Here is a 20,814-nt window from a genome sequence, read left to right on the forward strand (position 1 = left end):
CTATAGCTCTGAAAACAAATGCTAGTATCCAGCAGCTACCAGAAACTCAGAAGGGATTTTTTTGTTTTTAATCCCCAAATTTAAAGCGCTACCCTCTCTATTTGATCTGTGCCTAGAAGCCAGAGGGCATCAAGAAAAGAGACTGTGGCATCCCTACCTGCAGATCACCTCCACATCCCTGCCACACTCACGCCCCTGAGTTAATATGCTATGCCTTGGGCCCATCGGAAATATCCTTTTTATGCAAAATGTTTGCACAGGAAGAAAATCAGAGAGTTAAGCATAACTAGACCACCGCTTAGCCAGGCTGTTTAAGAAAGCCATGTAGACATACACAACTTTTAGGTAATACTCCTCACCATTCAAACCAGCAAAGATAAAATAAAGATAAATTTTGATGTTGCCCAAGCTGTGGGCAAACAGGCATTTACATTTACATATGTATTACTTTCAAAATATGTAAGGTTTAGATGGTAGAATGTCAAAGAAGAGACCTTTAGGACTATCATGTCCAACCTTCTCTCCTTCCTCAGCTGAACATTACTTACACCTGTCACTGTTTTGTAACCGCCAATTTATACTTCTTAATCCCTTCACCTTGCCCAGACCCTTCGTGATGGTCTAGGGATGAGAGCTCCACCTTCGAACACACAGCCTGACTTGCACAGGCACTCATAAGCTAACTGCACGAGTGGATACCCAACAACTGGGAGCAAGCCAATCAAATTGTGGTTGACCAGCAAGATACTACAGGCTTTTAAGATGCTGTCAGACTGAAAACCACAGATCTCCTAGACCTCAGAGACAGGTCTCCATGTGTTTGGCCTTAGCTACCCAGAGCTGCTTCACCTGATCACCCTACCTCCATTCTTTCCCCACTTTCCCTTAGGCACCATCTCAGGACACCCACAGGAACCCCTGCTGGCCAACTGTCCTAATATATGTACCTTGACCAGCCCCCAGGTTAGTGCACAGACTTACCCCACTGCAACATCCAGTTGTACGGCGGTCCCAGAGTTGCCGTAAGCAGTTGCCTCCCAGGGAGGGGCATGTAGTTGTTTGTAGTTTTCCACCAGAATGAAGAGTGCTGCAAAGAACAACCTTGCATAAGGATTTGTCTTTGGTCTGAGATTATTCTTCATGATACATTCCTAGAAGTAGATTTATTGGCTTAGAAGATATGCACATTTTATTTAATTTTTAATTTATTGGTTTTAGAGAGAGAAAGGAAGGGCAGGGAGAGAGACAGAGAGAGCGAGAGAGACAGAGAGACAGAGAGACAAACATCAACCTGCTGTCCCACCCATTCGTGGAGGATGCACACATTTTAAATTCTGATACTTACTAATTGAGAAACTCTACATGGTAATAATTCTCAAACTCCAATGCACAATCCTAACAAACAACAAGTGCTGGTGAAGATGTGGAGAAAAGGGAAACTTGTGTACTGTTTGGTGGGAATGCAGCTTGATGCAGTCATTATGGAAAGCAGTATGGAGGTTCCTCAAAAAAGTAAAAATATAACTACCTTAAAAAATAAAATAAAAATAGAACTATCTTACGACCCAGCAATACCACTTCTGGGCATTTAACTGAAAAAAATCTGAAACACTAATTTGAAAAGATATATGTATCTAGATGTTCAATGAAGCATTATTTACAATAGCCAAGATGAGGAAGTAACCTAAGTGCCCATCAACAGATGATTGGAATATTACTTGGCCATAAAAATGAAATCTTACCATTTCACTTATATGTGGAACCTAAAAAACAAAATAAACAAAATAGAAACAGACTCATAGATACAGAGAACAAACTAATGGTTGCCAGATGAGAGTGGGAGGTTGGGGGACTGGGTGAAAAGGTGACGAGATTAAGAAATATAAATTGGTAGTTACAAAACAGTCATGGGGATGTAAAGTGCAGTATAAGGAATACAGTCATTGATATTATAATAACTATGTATGGTTCCAGGTAGATACTAGACTTCTGAGATCACTCTGGAAGTTATATAAATGTCTAACCACTATGCTGTACACCTGAAACTCATATAATATTGAATGTCAACTGTAATGGAATAAAAAAACCCTTATCTTTCCTTTTTGTATCATTTATCCTCCCCACCCCCTCTCCTACCTCCCCTTACTCCTTTTCCCAATGGTAATCACCATATTGCTTTCTGTATCTATGACGTTTTTTGCTTTTTTTCCCCTTAGTCCCTTCACCTTTTTCACCCAGTCTATTCTTTAAGTGATTTTATTTATTTACTTTTAGAGAGTGGGGCAAAGAGGGAGAAAAAAAACACTGATGTGGGAGAGAAAAACATTGACGTGTGAAACAATGAACGGTTGCCTCTCACATGCCCCAAACTGAAGACCAGCCCGCAATCCAGGCTTGTGCCCTGACTGGGAACCAAACAGGTAATCTTTGGGTCCGCAGGCCAGTGCTCATTCCACTGAGTCACACCAGTCAGGGCTAAAAAATCTTGTTTTTAAAAAACTTTACTTACTGAATTTTAGAGAGAAAGAGAAGGAAACATCAGTTTGTTGTTCCACTTATTTATGCATTCATTGGTTGCTTCTTGTATGTACCCTGACCAGGGATCAAATTTGCAACCTCAGCATATCAAAAAGATGTTCTCACCAACTGAGCTACCCAGCCAGTATTTAAAAAAAAAAAAAAAAAATATATATATATATATATAAAATGCTAAATCCTGACACACTACCAGCTTTGCTCTACCTCCCAACCCCCATCCCCCCACCTCCTAGAAGTCTGGGGAGGGACTCCTGAAGCCCCTTCTAGGTTATCTGCTCCCAGATGATTTTGCCTCAGGCTAAGGGGAAAAGGAGCTGCTCTTCCACTTGCCCCAGTGCACCTCATCTAGCACAAGACTGGGGAAGCACTGGCCTAGGGGGCTGCTGCTAGTAGGCAGATTTGCAGGGAAGGTCTCTGGGTTCAAGCTCATGTCCCCAGAGGCTTCCCCAAAATGGACAGAATCTGGCTCTCAGGCATAACACCTGGCGCTGAGTGCCAGGGACAGAGTCACCTCACCAGGGTCACCTGGCTGCGCCCATTTTCCCTTCTGGGTCCCCCTTCTGAAAGCACCTGTCCCACATATGCTCTGTGATCCTAGTGACCAGGGCCCAGTGTTTTTTTTATCCTTCTTACCTGAGACTCCTCAAGCCTCTCTCTTTCTCAGAAGGCTGTGGACCAAGTACCACTTCCCAAGAAATTGTTTGAGGCCTCCACTCGGGACTTCAGTTTCCCCATTTGCAAAATGGAGAGCACTGGGTAGCGGCACTGACACTTCTGGTGCTGCTATAAGTAGAGCGGCCATCTAGGTTTTAAGCATTTGCAGGAAAGTCTGGCTTCAGTGAGGAGTCCAGGTGCATCTTAACAGCAATTTAATCAGCATTCTGATTGGCTTAGAGCCTGTTTGGAGAAAATTCAATTTTTGTTTCTCGGAGTTCTCCATTGCTAAAGTGCTATTGAGACCAGAAGTCATTTCAAGGCTTCTGATTTCCAAGCTCAAGGGTCCCAGATATCTGGGTCCAGATGAGGACCCAGGGGCCCAGAAAAGGCCTTGCCCAGTTTTAAGCTGACCAGGTGCTGGGCGGGGCCCATGGCGGGGCCCATGGCAAGGGCTGGGGTGGGTAGCAAAGATCTTCCCTCCACCCCAACCTCCTAGGAGGGTAGATCAACAGATATTTCACACAAAGTGGTAGAGAGCAAAGAGAAGGGAAGAGTGTTAGCAGGTAGGCTTGGGGAAGACCAAGGGAAATGGTCCGAGAGTTGGGTCTTGCGGGCACAGGCAAAAGAAACCAGACAGGAGTGCTGGGAGCCCCTAGACAGGAGGTCTGCCTCCTTCAAGGGCCTCTCTCAATGGGGTCAAGTCCTTGGCTTAGGCTCTTCTGTCGTATCCACCTGGGCTGAATGACGCTGATAGTGTGACAAAAAGCAAGAGCCGCTCTGAAGCTCATGAGCAAAGCATGGCCTGATATGTAACAGCACGTACCCCATAAGCCGGATTAGACGGGAAGATACACCTGAAGTGCCTGGCTCAGCTTCTTGTGTTACAAACCCTCCTGCAGAGTTGGCTGGTTTTTGTTGTTATTTTTTACCTCTGGCCGCCACTCATGTGCTAGACGTAGGGGCTACAGGCTTTGCGGTGGTGTCAGAGGGAGCCTTCTACCCGACGCTACAGGCCCTCGTGGGCGGAACAGGCGTCGCATTCAGAGCCCGGTCCCAATCATTTCGGGGTAAATCGCTGAACTAGCTGGGCCTCAATTCCCTCTCAGAGCAATGGTAACAAGCACACAGCCTGCGGGAGAACCTGGTGGAGGGAGGGAACTTAACGTCGGAATTTGCATTTTCTCCTCCAAGTAGAGGTTCCCTCCCCCAGCGTGAAGTACACAGTAGGCGCTCCGGAAATGCTCTCCGAAAAGAGGTACGGGCCCCTTCCTGCCCCCAAGTACACAATCCCTAGTCAGGGTTCCCACCACTCCTCCATGGAGGCCATGTGGCATTCCTGAGGGTGGGGGTGGGCGCAGGAAGAAGGTGCCCTCCGGCCCCGCCCCCTCCGGGCGCGGTGGGCGGGGCGAAGCCCATCGCCGCCGCCGGCACGCCCCGCAGTGGGTGGGCGTAGCTGGCCGCGCTCCGCACAAAGTTTGTTTTCTCCCTCTGGGCGGGTGGGGGAGGGCGAGGAGTGGGCGGGGGGTGGAGAGGGGAAGGAGAGGGGATCTGACGTCAGGCCGCGAGGTGCTTTCCAGCCGCGAGCTGTCAGGCCGAGTGTCAGGCCCGGCAGGTACGCGGCGCGCTTCCCAAGCGCCCTCCGCCCCCTGCCAGGACGCTCCGGACCGAGCTCAAGGCCTCGTGGACGGAAAAGCCGCTCGGGAAAGTTAGTGTGGAGCGCAGGAGCTGAGCATATGGGGGCGGGAGGCGCATGGACAACTTGAAAAGTTTTTTTTTCTGGGCTGGACGGGGGAGGGGGCGTCGTCCTGGCGCGTGCGATTGTGGGTGTGTGAGCTCTGGTGTGTTTGTGAGTCCGGACCACAGTGTGCGGGCTGGGGCCTGTAGGGGAGGAGTTCCCTACTCCCCGGGGAAAAGCTCGCTCGGGGACCTTTTGAGGGGACCCACCTCTTTACGATCCCACCACGGCAGAGGGGCCACCCCTGCCCTGGCCGAGGTGAGCGCGCGGGACGGGTTTGTTTGGTTTCAAAAGTGCACGTTGCTAACCGCCGGCAGCCCCCCCCGCCGCGCTCTGGCGGAGCGGGGGTGGGGGCCACTGAGAGTGACAGCTGCGGGTGGGGGCAGCGGTGAGGGCCTGGAGCTGGGAGGGCCGGGTAGCACGCGCGAGTTCCCCTTTCCTTTGAAACAAAGGAAAGTCTGTCTCTGAGGCATCTGTCACTCCCAGGCGGGCCAAGGGAGTGGGGCTCGGGGGGCCAAGGACCCAAAGAAAGTTTTGCGCGCCGGGACCCTCAGGCACGCCGAGCGTAAGCCGAGCCTCCTGTGGGGGAAGCTCGCAGTTTACGGGGTAGGGGGCGGCCAACATGGAGTCCGGGCGCAGGGCTGGGGGGGGCGGTGCGGAGGTGGGAGCCCAGCCCCCTCCTCTCCCCTCCCCCTCCGGGCCGAATTCGGAGCACAAAGCCGAGCGCGCAGGCTCGGCCAGCCCCGAGCCCCGGAGAGTCTGCAAGCACGGAGCTGCGGGGGAAAGGGGTGGGAACCAAACTTTTTCCTGCCCCGGGACAGACACGTGAGTCTTCTTTCTTACAGAGCCCCCGCCCCACTGGATTGCGGTCCCACGGGTGAGCTGGAGCGCCGAGTCTGACGCGGGGTTGAGAGGGCTGAGGGGTGCAGGCCCCCCCCCCAGCGCAGGCGGATTCCCCAGCGCCCCGGGAGCCATGTGCTCCGACTCGGTCTGGGCCATGGGGGAGGCAGAGCGCTTTGTGTGAACTGCTGGGAATGCAGCGAGTGTTCGGCCGGGGGGAGTGTCCGGCAGGGCTGCAGAGTGTTGTCAGCAAGTTCGTGCGGGAGTGGCTGCAGGTCGGCGTCGTGAAGTGTGTAGTAGGGTGCACCGGGTGCTGCCTCAGGCCGGTTAGGGTAAGAACTGATGGCTCTGACGTCTGGAGTTTTCCCAGTCTGAGAGATCGTGGGTGGGCGGGGCGGGTCCGTTGGAGTTCGTGGGTGGGCTTATATCCAGGAGTTGGGCTGGTTGTGGGTACCAGTTGATCGTGCTAGAAGTGAGTTTTATTTGTAAACTACGTGTGTGCTCTATTTGTCGGCGAAATTCATGGGGGCCGAGAGGCTGAGCAACGAGTTGGTGCCAGTTATGAGTGCTGTTAAGAGAGTGGTCTGGTGTGAGTGTGGGGTGTATTTGTGGGATATTTCACCGGATTGTAGGTGGGCTGAGGTACAGTTCACCCTGGAATCCTGCAGACTGGAACTTGGCTGACAGCCAGGTTGGAATTTGTATATGTAACCTTTAGTAAACTCACAGCCTGCCAGGGATGCGTCCCTTAGCCCCAGATCCCAACTGCCCTGGCCAGCTCAACTTCAGACACCTGATCTCAGAAAGCAGGCAGGCAGTTGGTGCTCTCTGAGTAGTGGCACCTCTAATCAATGCCTGTCTCACCTCCAGGTGGCCTGGCTGGGAGGGTAGACCCTTCCCTCGAAAGCCTGGCCTAGCCAGCCCAGTTATCTGGGCTCTGGCCCAAGTCTAGGAAACAAAACCTGGGAAATGCCAGAGTCTGTTGGCTCAGCCTGCTCGGGAGCTGTTAAAGGCTGAGGAGGGCGGAGCCTTGAGATTCTAGCATCAGCTTGGCCTGGAACTTTTGGTTTTAAAATGTAAATCTCTTTTGCATGTGTGAACAAGAAGTTTGTCAGGGGGCTGAGCAACTGAGTTGACCTGTCTAGGGAAACACCTTTCATTTGAAAGGGGGCTCAAGCCCAGAGAGGGGAGAACATTTGCTCAAAGTTACACAGCCAGGTTGGAGAGACCAGAGCCCTGCCTTGCTCTTTTATCGGGGTTTTTGAGGAGTTGATTCTGGGACCAGGCTAGGAGCTAGATGACAAAGGAGAATGTCTGAGAGACAACTAGTAGGGATGACTTGACACTACAGGACACACAGTAGGTGCACAGTAAATGTTACATGGATTGCTGTAGGACCACGGTGATTGAATTTCCTGATCCTCACTGGGTCTTGAGAGACCTGGGAGTCAAGAGTAAGGGTGGGGGAGCTTTCTACCTTGGTCCAAACCCACTGTACTATATATACTATTTTCCTGGATGTGAGCCCCCCCCCCATACCATAGACCTTACCAATTAATATTTTTTAAAATTTATTTTTAGAGGGGAAGAGAGGGAGAGAAACATCTGTCTGCAAGAGAAACATAAATTGGTTGCCTCTTGCAGGACCCTAACTGGGGATCTGGCCCATAACCCAGGCACATGCCCTGACTGGAAATTGAACGTATTTGTGGCCAGTGCTCAATCCACTGAGCCACACCAGCCAGGGCAGAATTTACCAATTTAAAGTGAACAAGTTAGATGTTTTTAGTACAGTTGAAATGTAAACAACACAGGTTTAGACTGTGCGGGCCTGCTTATGTATAAATTTTTTTCAATAAATACCTGCACTATGTTCCATTTGTACGTTGAAGCTCACGGGTACATTGATTTATGTTATTTTACATAGGGGACTTGAGCACTTGCTGTTTTTGGTATCCACCAGGGGTTCCTGGAACCAATCCCTTATAAATACCAAGGGACAACTAAATTTGGGGAGGAATCAAAAGTTATTTGAGGTTTTTCAACTGTGCGGGGCTTAGCACCCCTAAGCCCCACATTGTTCAAGGGTGAACAATGCAACCATTACCACAGTCAATTTTAGAACATTTTTATCACCTAAAAAACCCTCCATACCCTTTAGCTATCAGCTTTTATGCCCTTCCAACCCATTGTGGGCATTGCTTTAAAATGGAATTATATAATAGATGTTCCTTATGATGTGTGTCTTTCACTTAGCATAATACTTTCAAGGTTCATCCACATTGTAGCATGGCTCAGGACTTCAGTCCTTTTTATGGCCAAATAATATTCCACTGTATTGATAGACCTCCTTTTATTTATCCATTCATCTGTTGATAGACACTTTTTGCTAATTATGAGTAATGTTGCTATAAACATTTGTATACAAGCTTTTGTGTGGATATAGGTTTTCATTTCTTTTGGGTAGATAACTAGGAGTGAAATTACTGGGTCATATGATAACTGTTTTAACAGCCATAATATCATGAGTGGGTTTCTTAATCTCTTTGGGCCTTCCTTTGCTCATCTATAAAATGATAATACGAATGTCTCCCTTACAACGGCTTTATGAGGTCTGAATGAGATAATAAATGGAAAGTGGCATGGAAAACAGACCTCAGTGGTAGCTGTAATTATTTCTAGTCTGGTACTGCTTATTAAGGAGCTGCCATTTACAGGAAACACTTTGTAAAGTATATGGTTGTCTAACCACTATACTGTACACCTGAAACTAATACAAAATAATATTGAGTGTAAACTGTAATTGAAACTTAAAAAAAAAAAAAAAGCTGCCATTTTGTTTAGGAGTCTACTAAAGTAGAGGCATTTTGGACTCGCCCTTCTAGGTTGCCTAGGCTGTGGTGTGGCCTGAGACTTTGAATTGCGATTTCCACGTAGTTCTCGTGTCCCAGGCTCTGGTGATGGTGTGATTGGAGACTAGGAAGAGGGTAAGAGGCAGTGCGTGGTAATAATGTCCCCAACCTCTTTATCACTTGTTCCAGGCTTGCCTGAGGCCCAGTTTAGCCCCTAGACACCATGTCAGACAGTGATTTGGGTGAGGATGAAGGCCTCCTCTCCCTGGCAGGAAAGAGGAAGCGCAGAGGGAACCTGCCCAAGGAGTCAGTGAAGATCCTCCGGGACTGGCTGTACTTGCACCGCTACAATGCCTACCCCTCCGAGCAGGAGAAGCTGAGTCTTTCTGGACAAACCAACCTATCTGTGCTGCAGGTAAGCAGGGGTTAGCAGGAGACCTGCTTTCTAGTCCTATCCCTGCCTTGTCACTGACTCACTGTGTAGCCTAAGGCTGGTCACCTCCCTCTCCAGGCCTCAGTTTTTTCTTTGGTCAGATGAGAACACCCACTCCCTCTGCCTCTAGGGAGGACAGTGATATGAGGTCATTGCACATAGATTTTTGAGAGTTCTGAAGAAGCAGGGAATAGTCATTAACATCTAGATGTCATCACTAACATTGGAGGCCATGGGAATTGATACTGCATTGAATGGGATTGGCCCCTAGCCTCAGAGTGGTACTTGGAGGGCCACTTGGTTGTAGGGGACAGCTGGTGATCTCCAGTGTGGTTAAGACTGAGTTGGGATCACAGTCAAGCTAAGTGCAAAAGTCAGATTCTGAGTTCAAAACCCAGTTCTGCCACATAGAAGCTGTGGATCACATCTTGATATCCCCATCTATAATATGGGGTTTACAGTCCTCTTCTGCCTGACTGAACTGTTCTAAGGAACATTCAGAACTGGATGTAAAAGTGCCTTGAGCACATTCTAAAGATCGTGTTATCTACTTTTAGTCAAAGTACAAGATACTATCTCCTTGGAATTGCCTCAGTTGCTGACATACTGGTGTTCTGTTCTCATGGGGCTGAGGCAGAACACCCTGGAGGGCCTTGCCTCCAATTTGGCTTTTCACCTGCTGGGAGCAGGGTCTTAGCTAGCAAAGGCCCACCCCGCCTCCCTTTCCACCTCTGTCCTTTCCCAGCCCATTAGTCCATTCCATGGTATGGGTTCTCCCTCCTCTTACCCCACTCTGAACCTCCCCGGTCTCCCGAGTTCCTGTCCCTCCTCCATGAAGTCTCTCGCTGGGTATTCAGTCCTCAGAACCCCTGTCACCTGACTTACACTCTCAGGGCAGTGGCTAATTAGAATCTGTCTACGAGCAAGGCTCTAGTGTTACAGACCCTGACTCAGGTCCCATCTTCATAAGAGGAAGCCTGGACCTTGTCCTGAGCCTCGGGTTTTCTCTTTTGAAAAAGGGAGGTGTTGAAGCACTTTTGCAGTGGGTAAGGAGGAGGGACCGAGAAGAACTCAGGGCTCACTGTGAGCTGTTAGGCTCAGAGTGGTTGCCTCTACTCTCCTTTTCATCCTCATTTGTCCTAGACCATAGCTCTTGGACTGACCCCAGGTGTCTACCATCTTACAGTGTACTGCCAAGCACCCCACTATGCCCAGCTCTATGCTGGGCAGAGTTGGGATTCCAGACAGAAACCAAACTCATTCCTGTCCTCACGGAATATGTAGTCTGGGATGGAATAGAGGGAAAGACTTGGCCACTGATGTTTGCAAAAGGTGATCGCTGCTGGGACAGAAGGCAGCAGAGCCAGGGCAGGGCTTCTGAGCCTCCCTGGAAACCTCAAAAAGTCTCCCAGAGGGTGTGGACTTGAACTCACAGGCCAAAGTCTGGACCCCAAGAGCCAGTATTATACAGACAGCCTCTTTGCCTTGTTCCTTCAGTCCAGTCTCTTGAATACAAAATGCAAATCTGATTGTGGCACACACTCCACAGACCCTAGTGACCTCGGGAGATGGTCCAAACTGAGGTACTTCCGCAGCCCATCTTTCAGTTTTTGCTGCCCCTGGGGCCCTTGAGCCGTTTGGGCCTCCAGGCCCTGTCCCTTCGTTTCTTTCCAACTTTTTCTGAACCAGACTCACTCCTCTTAAGCATTATTTTGAAAGCATTCTGCATCTCAGAGCCCAGCTTTGAGGCCTCTGCTGTGTATTCCCAGTGTGCCCACACCTGCACTCTCAACTACTTGGCAGGCAGTACTGAAATTGATTTTTGTCAGGGACACGGTTTCTCAGATCTGAGTAATGTACCGTCTCCTTTTAAAGGAAAATATTTTTATTACCACATCACTTAAGTGTATACAAACTGAAAACTGGGTAAAAATGTCTTGCTTTTGCTCTTATGCACTACTATAAGATAAACGGTTTTCCAAAGTAAATTAATATAAAACCAACGAGATCCCACCTAACCGCGTTGTTGTAAAAAGGGACGGTGTTTGGCTGACAGGCCTGTGGTATGGAGGGGACAGAGGCACTGGCTGCAGTGAGCCAGTCTGGGTTGCCAGGGACCATGGTGTTTCTACTCATAATCCCAACAGACTCACAAAGCCACACAATGTTCCTGTGGAGAACCAGGGGACCCCTAGGACGGCAGATCCCCAGATCTTGCTTAGAGGTGTGTGTGTCTGGGGCAAGGGTTAGCTGGAGTCTAATGACAAGGCCGGGCTGGTTCCCGGCACCCCTTGTGGGGAGGGGTTCCGTGGCCACTGCCCTAGTCATGCTGAGTTAAAAAGCCGGGGGGACAACCTGGCCGTACTTGATGGAAATCCCCAGCATAGGTGCACCTCCAGGCACCTCACATTTTCTGATTGATGACTGGTTGGTAACATCTCCAACCTGGCTCCTTTCCTTTCTAAGGGTTCTCCTGGATAGCTCTTTCTCAGCTCCTGTGATCAATCACTAATTCCTAGCCATACCCCTTAAATATTTTTGGAATATGGCTTCTTTTCTATCCTGGTCCAACGCTTCAATGCTCCTGCCAACTTTATGACAGCATCACCTGTCCGCATCTACAGGGAGACTTGCTTCCTGGCACCTCACCCCATATTCTGGCCTCAACTGATATTACCACTTTGCTCCCACCTGACCAGGAAGACTCCCAGCCCTTGGAGGAGCTGTGCCTTCCCACAGCACTGGGACTGGGTCAGCATTTGAGCCCTTGACTGGTCTCATGTATCCCTTTATCCCAAGTGTTGAGCTCAGTGCTTTGTGTCTGGTTGGTGCTCCATAAATAACAGTTGAAGTGAACAGAAAATGAAGAACAAGTGTTGGAAATGTCAGCAGGCAGGCCCTCGGAAGTAAGGAAACATGGCTCATCCGGAAAAGTGGGCTTAAGTCCCTGGAGGCATCTCTTTTTCCGTACTTAACTTAAAAATTTTCATTGTTTGTTAAAAAACATTTGCAGATATCCTCAAAAGAGAATATTCTAATGCACCCCTGGTACCAATCACCTGGCTTCAACAAGCATCAGCATTTTGCCAAGGCTTGTTTTCCTCTCTCCCTGGGGACATCTCTTTTGATTGTCTCTTTTAACTGCCCAGGAGCGATCTCATTAGCAAGTCAATGAGTCATTTAACTAACTGGTTTGCTGGTACTTGCCCAGGGCTAGGCAGTTGGGAGGGTGAGACCAAAAACAAAAAAAGTCATTTGCGAAGGATTTTCACAGGTCCCTGGGACCCCCTCTAATCCCACTTTATTGCTGTGGTTTCTGACTGGTCTCAGGGGCTGTCTGTTGGGGAGGGAAGGGAAGCGTGGCAGGGAGGTCTGGCCCCCCTCCTTCACTCTGTGGTGCTGACTAGGGCTGTGCTCTGTGCCAGGCCCAGTGCTGTGTGCTAGAAACAGCGGTAGAACAAGAACCATCCCTGTCCTCGGCTAGCAGGGAGTGGAGGGAAGACATCATTTCAAAGACCAGAGCCTTTTCTGCAGGAAGGGCTTCTCTCAGGAAGCAGCATTTGAATGGAGATTTGAAGGAAAGGGGAGGTAGGAGCAGTAGTCCCTCCCATATGGGGGAGCTGGGCAAGAAGGGAGCCTGCCATAGAGGCCGCGGTGGCCTGCTCTGGGGCAAGGTGTGTCCTGGCACCCCTCATTGGTTGGTGGAGGCTGATCTCCTTCCTATGATGCCAAAGCTAGCTGCCTCCCCATTCTTCCTGCTGGCAGCCTCTGTCTCCCCACCTTTTCATCTGTATGTATATATATTTTAGTTTCTCTGTAAGCTTTTTTGCTTAAGTAAAGGGACAAGTTAAACTGGTGGGTTAAACCATGGTTTCCTAAGCCTGGGTGGCAGAACTCAGGGAAGCTTAAAAACACATTTCTCACTCACTCCCACCCCCACCAGATGTATTAAACAGATGAGAAATAGCCATTTCTCTTTTTTAAAGATTATATTTTTTAGAGGGATAGGGAGGGAGAAAGGGAGAGAAACATCAGTATGTGTTTGCCTCTCGCATGCCCCCAACTGCGGACCTGGTCCACAATCTAGGCATGTGTGCTGACTGGGAATTGAACCAGTGACCTTGAAGTTTGCAGGCCAGCACTCAATGCACTGAGCCACACCAGGAAGGGCACAGCTATTTCTTAAAATCACTCTCCAGGTGATTGTAATATATAGCCAGCCTGCTCAGATGCTGGTGGTCACAGCACATGGAGGAACCATGAAGTTTGGGACAGGTCTTCACTCCCCTCCGTTCTTTATGGTTCTACCTTTCAGAGCTGAAAAGACATTGAAATTAAAGCACTTGTGTCAAATGCCCTGCTCTGATCCTCATGGCCTTCACAGCTTCCTGGTGTCCCTCCCACTCCCATTTGCCACAATGATTCCTCCCATGTCCTTCATCTCAGCCTCTGATAAAAAAGAAAAAAAAAATACTGACAGGGCAACAGCCTTTCAGACAGGGCCCTGCTTTATGCTAGAAACAGGCTTTCAGGCACCCAGTCTGTGTTGCCGTATCAATCACAGAATTCACCTTGGCATTCTCCCACCCCCTGCCCAAGGACCCAGAGTGGGGGCGAGCCACATGCCCTTTTCCTGACTTAGGCATGGGTCGGGCAGCTGGAAGGTGCTACAGAAAATCCCCAAAGCCTGTTATCACAGCTGGCACTGGGGGTGTACGCAGGCCTCCTGCCCTTGCCCAGCCTGCCTCAGCTGTGCATTTCTGTCGGATAAGAAGACAAAACAGAGGCTGCCAAGTTTTCTGGAGACCAAGGGCAGTGTGTGGGAGAGTATAATGGGGGGTGGGGGGTGTTCTGCTGTTCTCAGAATTATAAGCCAAAACGGGAGGTGTAGCTCGGGGCTAGATGCCCACACAGCTGCTGGAACACACCCAGGCTCCCGTCCCCAACACGGCTTTCTCCACAGAAACACCCATCCCTCCCTTGCTTGACCCAGGTCACTGTGATCTGCCTGTTCCCCCAGCACACGGGTGAGGTGCAGAGGTGCGGCGCTCTTCTGTGGTGCCGGTAACTGAGGCTGCAGCTGCAGACTGAGGGATGGAAGCTCCTGAGCAAGGAGGAGAGGCTTAAGGCTGACTCTTCAGTCCCTCTCACCTGCCTGGAAGCAGGCTGCCTGGACCAGATTCATTTGCACTTGTGACCTTGAGCCAAGTTACTGAACTTCTTTGATCAGGGCCTCTTTTTTTCTTTTCAATAGTTCAAATAAAATTGAGATCATCACAGAACCTGTCTCATTAGCTGTTGAAGATTAAATGAGTAATTCAATGGGGAATATTCAGAACAACACCTGATATGTTTTGTTTCAACAAGTGTTTGCTTTTAGGATTATGATAATGATTATTCCTCTGTGTGGTAAGACACAGCAAAGCAGAGTAAGAATAGCCGTAGGCCCTGACTGGTGTGACTCAGTTGGTTGGACGTCATCCCACAAGGCGAAAGGTGCCTGGTTGATTCCTGGTCAGGACACAAGCCTGGGTTTTGGGTTCAGTCCCTGGTTGGGGCACGTACAAGAGGCAGCCGATCGATGTTTCTCTCACATAGATGTTTTTTTTCTCTCTTTTTCTCCTACCTTCCCCCTCTTTCCAAAAGTAAATAAATCTTAAAAAAACAAAAACAGAATAGCAGTAGGGACCCTAAAGCCTGGAGACTTGGGTTTGAGTCCCAGCTTTGTACTCAGGCCATGTGACTTTAGCAAGTTCTTTTATCTCTTTGAGTTCCAGTTCCCCTTTTGGTACTTTGGGGACACTGCTCACTACCCTTCCAGGCGTATATGCAGATTAAACGTAATACAAGTGAGATGGCTGACGTGATAACCTGGTATCCAGGGTGCTTAGTTCCCTTCCTTCACTGAGCCCAGCTGTTCAGCCTTGTCCTTGGAGAGCCTTTGCAACTGTAGCCAGGATTCAGCTTACTCAGTGTCTGCTGATGCCTATGGTTGTGTGCGCGCACGGTAGTATTGGTGGGACCACAGAGGTAAAAAGGGATAAGCGAGAACCTCAGGGGCAGGATCTTTCTAGACAGACTGGAGAAGGGAGGGAAGAAGGCTCTGTCTCTGCCCTGCCCAGAAGCTTTCCCATCCTGGCAGGGCCAGGGGTCTAGTGCTGTCCTTGGATCACTTGTGGAATGGATGCAGCTCGAAGCCTGCTGGAGATGGCTAGCCATTCAGCAGGGTAGAGAGACAGATATAGGAAGATGGCACCCAAGTGCTTGCCTGGGTATGGGCCAAGAAAGGTGACAGGCAGGAGTAGAATTGATGCAGGGGCCTAGAGGAGAGCTGGGACTTTGATCCATTCAGCAGGCATTGGAGGAATGCTTTGAGCAACATCGCGCACTGCTGCGCCCACAGCTCCCAGCATCCCGGCACACAGGAGGTGAGGGGGTGGGGGTTCCTGTCTTTTCTTCCTCCTACAGTAGCTGCTACTGCTCTGTAAGTATCTATTGATAGAGGAGAGGAGAGATGGGGCTGGGAGCAGAACCTGGAGTGGAATTGAGGTCAAGCCACTCACTGTTCAGGCCCTTTAGTCTTCACCAAGATGTTTGGGCCCAGTGGGCACAGCCCTGCCTACTTCCATCTGTTTCTTAAACCAAATCCTTTCTCACCTCAGGACCTTGACATTTGCTTTTCCCTCTGTCTAGAACATTCTTCCCTCAGCCTTCCCAGACCCCTTGTCTACAGAAGTTGCTCATCTTTACATGCTACCCTTTTATTCCTGTGTGTTTCCTTCCTGGCACTTACTGGTGGCTATTCACCATGATTGTTCATTGCCAGTCTCCACAACTAGGGGGGCTGTAGGTGCCACAGGGTAGAGTGCATGTCTGTTTCATTCACAAAGGGATCATCTGCAGCGAGAACTGGGCCTGGCACATAGTAAGTACCAGGCCACACCCATCGTGCCCCACCCCCAGTATCCACAGTTTATAATGTTTCTTCTCTTCTGCTACTTCCGAGATAGCGAAGTTATTAAGCAGTTTTTCCCCTTTGGTGGCCCCTTCACTGGTAAGCAAGAAGGAGGACTTGGAAAAAATGGTATAGGGCTGGCTGTATTTGCCTGTTTAAGGAAAGTTAATGTTTTAAAACAGGTTTGTTTTTATGACCTTACACCAGCCAGTCATCTAAGAAACTGTTACCTAGTTTAATCCATAACTTTTAATATAATGCTCAGGTGAGCTATTGTAGGATGGGTCTTCCCACATCTCCAGGTCATTAGGAGTAAATGAGAAAAGAGGGTATAAGTGGTCGATCTTTTAGACGGTCAAGAAGGACGCCACGATTAGGAGTCTGCTGCTCTCGAGTGTGCAGACACTGCACACCTCTCCTGCCACTCTTGCCTTCATGGTGTCATTCATGTACAAAAAGAAGCTGCCAGGCCCTCGGCCAGTTGTAGGTGAAGAGAGAAGTGTTTTGAATCCTCTGCTCCGGCCCTATCGCTGATATCTTAGACCAACCAAGACGTAGAGGAGTAGCCATTCTTAGTGGAAAAGAGAGGTTTCAGAAGGAAGAATTGTGATGAACAAAACGCATGGAGCTACTGAAAAAAAGACAAGAAGAAGGAAAATAAAGCACAGGGCCTGATGAGGGCTGGTGAGCAATTTCACATACCAGAGAATGCAGGGCTGGAAATAGGACGGGAGGGTTTAATGCCCAGGCCCCAGGTGTCTCTAGACAGACTTGATTCTGTAGGCAGTAGGAGACATGGGAGTTTTTTAGAACAGGACTAACAGCCATTCCATTTTAGAAAGGGAATTGACAACCAGTGAAGAGGCTGGATTGGAGAGCCATGAAGCTTTTTAAAGAGAATCCAGATAGATGTGGGTCAGGGTGCTAGATACGTCTTGGCTTTGCAGCATAACCCTGAACAGTGATAAATTTCATGTCTCATGTAGAGGTTCGGAAAGACTAATCTAAACAGTGAATCAAAGGGGAATGGGGTCAAGGTTAAATGGCAGTTTTCTGAGCAGCATGCAGGAACAAAAGAAGTTAAGGATGTTGTTTGAATGCACCTTCAGCTGGAGCCACTGACCCTAGTTTTGCTTGGAAACAATTTTCTTCTACCTGACACTCTCGTGTTGTTTTTGTGGCCTCCACCAAGACTGCTCCAGAAATTAAGGAGTGAATCCCCCTTGGCACTGTCCCCTCTCCCCTTTCATACACCTGTATCCGCTGGGCACCAGACCCTCTCATTCCCAGTTTCCCAGATAGATCAAGCATTTGCCATCTCTTCACCTCCCTTAATGTAACTTCAACTACTGACCTTTGTCTCTGCTTCCCCTCTGTTCACGTAGCAAGTTGCTCCTTTGTTTAAAACCCTCCTACACTCCCTGTTGCCCTTAGACTAAAGAACCAAATCCCCGCCATAGAGATAACTTCTAGTCACCACTCTGCTTCCACCTGCAACAGGGTCTTTTCAGAGGTTCATTTCCCTCAATCGAATGTTCCTCTGCCTTCCTGCCTCCCACCTAAACTATTCATCCTTCCGATCTCAGTTAGGAGCCATCCTCAGAGAAAACCACTCTGAGTCCACAAAGACTAGACTGGTCCTGCCCGTTACGGTCTCCTACAGCACCCCATGGTACCATCCTTCACTGGCTGAGTCAGAGCTGCAGTTTATATCCATTTGTATGATTTCTGCTTTAATGCCCCCTTCCCAACTTGAAGCTGGCTGAGGACTGGGGCTGTGTGTGTGTGCTGTCTGCTGCTGTGCTCTGGGGCCTGACATAGGTGCTTCATAGCTGGTTTTGGTGGAGTGAACTGATCACAGCCTCTCACACTCATTGCAGATCTGTAACTGGTTTATCAACGCTCGGCGGCGACTTCTCCCAGACATGCTTCGGAAGGACGGCCAAGACCCCAACCAGTACACCATTTCCCGCCGCGGGGGCAAGGCCTCCGATGTGGCCCTTCCCCGCGGCAGCAGCCCCTCAGTGCTGGCTGTGTCTGTACCAGCCCCCACCAATGTGCTCTCCTTGTCTGTGTGCTCTGTGCCACTCCACTCAGGCCAGGGGGAGAAGCCAGCAGCCCCCTTCCCGCAAGGGGAGCTGGAGCCTGCCAAACCCCTGGTGACCCCTGGTAACACACTCACCCTGCTGACCAGGGCTGAAGCCGGAAGCCCCACCGGGGGACTCTTCAACACACCACCGCCCACACCCCCAGAGCAGGACAAGGAGGACTTCAGCAGCTTCCAGCTGCTGGTGGAGGTGGCGCTACAGAGGGCTGCTGAGATGGAGCTTCAGAAGCAGCAGGCCCCGTCGCCCCCACTACTGCACACTCCCATCCCCCTAGTTTCTGAAAACCCCAAGTAGGCGTCTGCCAACAGGGGTGCTCGAGGCTCTAGCCAGCTGTCCTGGGTTTCTGTTTTGGTTCCCTTTCATACAGAGGGTTTTCTTTGGATCACTGCCAAACATCAGGATCATCTCTGTCTAGAGGTCTTCAGCAGGGAGACACCAGCTGGTGTCACTGCACTGTGATGGGGACCTCTCCTCTGCTGACTGCCATTTCTCCAGGCCTCCTCAGGTGATGAGGCCAAGAGAGTGGAGACAGGCATGGTGCTGCTGCTACTTCTCCAGAGAATCCACAGGACACCTTTGTCCCAGCCTGCTTTCCTGGGCTGGGCACAGAAAACCTACCGAGTTCAGACCTATGCTGGGTCCAAGTTGCTCCTGAGCCGGCCTCTTTGTTAAGCTAAGTGTGGACATTCCGAGTTCATAAGTGTGAACGAAAGAAAAGAGGAACCCAGCAGATGTCGCAGAACCGACTCCAGTTGAATGTTAGGTTTTTGCTAAACTTTGTGTTCACTTTTCCCTTTTTGCTGTGGTTTGTGTTAACAGAGAAGAGTGTGTTGTGTGATGGAGTCTGAAGAACTGGGAGTGATCCACCCTTGGAACAGGTGATTGTTCTACAAGGAAAGGAGTGTTTTTTATTTTGGGGACCAGCTACATCTCTGCAAAATTCCAAATGGTTGTTTTATTGTTGGTTTGGTTTACCAAGAAAAAGAAGGAATAAAACGTATACAGGCTTTGGCTTTTCTGTATCAGGCACAGAGGGGAATAAAGCCAAAGCCAGAGAGGGGCCAGCAGAGAATCTGACCAAACCTTCTAGGCGTAGAGCAGAGAAGGATGATAAAACCGGAGAGGTGTTTTTTTCTACTTTTGTTTTTACTGTACTTTGGGGGGGGGGGTGGGAGAAATAAGCTAGACTGAGGCAGTAGGGTTTGTTTTCTTGTGGTTGGTTTTTTTTTTTTTTCCTCTCATGTTTTCCCCTTATCCTTGAAAGCTCTGCCCTGCAGCCTGAGTTTTGGATTCCTTTAGGAACTTGGATTAGTGGGGCTAGAGTGTCAAAAGCTCCACCTACTGGCAGGTTTTCCCACAATGGCGGCAGGAAAGTATTCCTGAGGAAGCCAGGAATAGTGCCCCCTGCGGAACTGCCTGCAGAGGAGGCTGGAGCTGCATGTTAGGGGGCCTGTTCATCACAAGTGTCTTTGTGTTGCACCTTCAAATTGGAGTTGCAGAGGCCCCTGCCCTGAACTTCACAAAGAAACAGATCCCAGTTGGTCATTCTCCCTCCCCATTTTTTATTTTTCTGTTTTCATTGTCAACAGTGTTCAACAACAATATACCCCATCTTTATATATCCTAAGAAACACTAATCCTAGGTGGTTATTAGCCAAAATATTTTTGTTCTGATTGACATTGTTACTGGGCCAAAAGACAGCTCAGGCGCAAGGGGGTCGGTTACTAGATTGTTGGCTGCCTTGGTTAGGCCTGGCCAGGAGAAAAGGCAGAAGCAGGTTTCCCATCCCTGAGGACTTCAGGGAGACACCCTCACCCTGAGTGGCTTGACCCACCCATTGCTGTGGGAGTGGGGATTAGTGTTAAGGAGAGGGAACTTTGCTCTGAGTGGGCAAGTTTTCTAGGCTCTTTGTCTTGCCTCCTCCCTCCTGTGCCCTCTCCTTGCATGCCCTGAGGTAGGTGGGAAGAGAATCAGGGTCCTCATACTCCTTGGGCCCAGCTGAGGGGTGAACGTGGCAGCTTCAAGATGAGTTGATCCTGCTGTTTGCCCAGTCCCTTCCACCCCACCCAGGTCTGGTGCGGCTGTCATAAGATGCTTGTAGCAGACCAGGGTAATGGGGCTAGGGTGGGACTGCCTTCCGCAGTGCACTGAGCAGTGGGGGTGCTGAGGGGTGTGGGAGCCATGCTGCTGGGTTCTGGTTGGCCTTCCCCCTTAGCGCAAAATCTGGAGGCTGGGGCTGAGCTGCCTCTGCTTGGTTTGGTTGTGAGGTAAATTGGGAGATCTAGCAGTTACCCCGTTGAATAATTTGAGCAGAAAACTACTGTAAATAAGTTTTGTTTTTGTCTTTTGTTAAATAAAGTCGTTTTGGGTTTTATTTTTGTTCCAAGCAGAAACAGATCGATCCACTGTGACCCTGGGCCCAGCCCAGAGATGGGGCACTGGCTGAGTTCTCACCTGCGTTACTTTTCACTGTCCCTCTAGTAGCCACATGTGAGAGTACACTCTGCACCCGTCGTTCCTGGTCCTCAGCCCTGTTCCATAGCCCGTTCATCGCAGTGCACAGGGGGCACACATGCACTGGACCACTTCTCCCTGGGATCAGCAGTGAATCTCAGGTTGCGAAGTGGTGAGGGGACTCGGGCTGGGGAGCTGGCAGCCTTTCCTCTCTCCCAGTGAGGAGAGCATGGCTGCAAGG

The 20,814-nt window shown here is 49.7% G+C and overlaps 1 protein-coding gene across 4 annotated transcripts; it reads left to right on the forward strand.

Moving 5' to 3' along the window:
* Positions 1–4,611: 4,611 nt before the first annotated feature.
* Positions 4,612–20,494, forward strand: TGIF2 (TGFB induced factor homeobox 2). Of its 4 annotated transcripts, none has more exons than XM_090286359.1 (3): positions 4,612–4,668; positions 8,812–9,037; positions 17,891–20,494. In XM_090286359.1, the coding sequence occupies exons 2-3, from the start codon at positions 8,846–8,848 to the stop codon at positions 18,410–18,412; spliced, it is 714 nt and encodes a 237-aa protein (XP_090142485.1). In that variant the 5' UTR covers positions 4,612–4,668; positions 8,812–8,845; the 3' UTR covers positions 18,413–20,494. The 4 variants fall into 4 exon arrangements, with proteins under 4 accessions (XP_090142485.1, XP_090142484.1, XP_090142483.1 ...); XM_090286358.1 differs by lacking the exon at positions 4,612–4,668 and adding an exon at positions 4,743–4,807; XM_090286357.1 differs by lacking the exon at positions 4,612–4,668 and adding an exon at positions 4,750–4,900.
* The last annotated feature ends 320 nt before the right edge of the window (positions 20,495–20,814 follow it).

The sequence above is a fragment of the Furipterus horrens genome, unplaced genomic scaffold, assembly GCF_987537825.1.
Source record: "Furipterus horrens unplaced genomic scaffold, mFurHor1.1.pri manual_scaffold_8, whole genome shotgun sequence".
NCBI lineage: Eukaryota > Metazoa > Chordata > Mammalia > Chiroptera > Furipteridae > Furipterus > Furipterus horrens.

Bases quoted from the DNA above. Each gene is read 5' to 3' on its own strand.
- TGIF2 (XM_090286359.1), top strand. From the start codon at position 8,846: ATGTCAGACAGTGATTTGGGTGAGGATGAAGGCCTCCTCTCCCTGGCA. The intron at 9,038-17,890 runs GTAAGCAGGGGT...CACTCATTGCAG, and splicing joins CCAACCTATCTGTGCTGCAG to ATCTGTAACTGGTTTATCAA.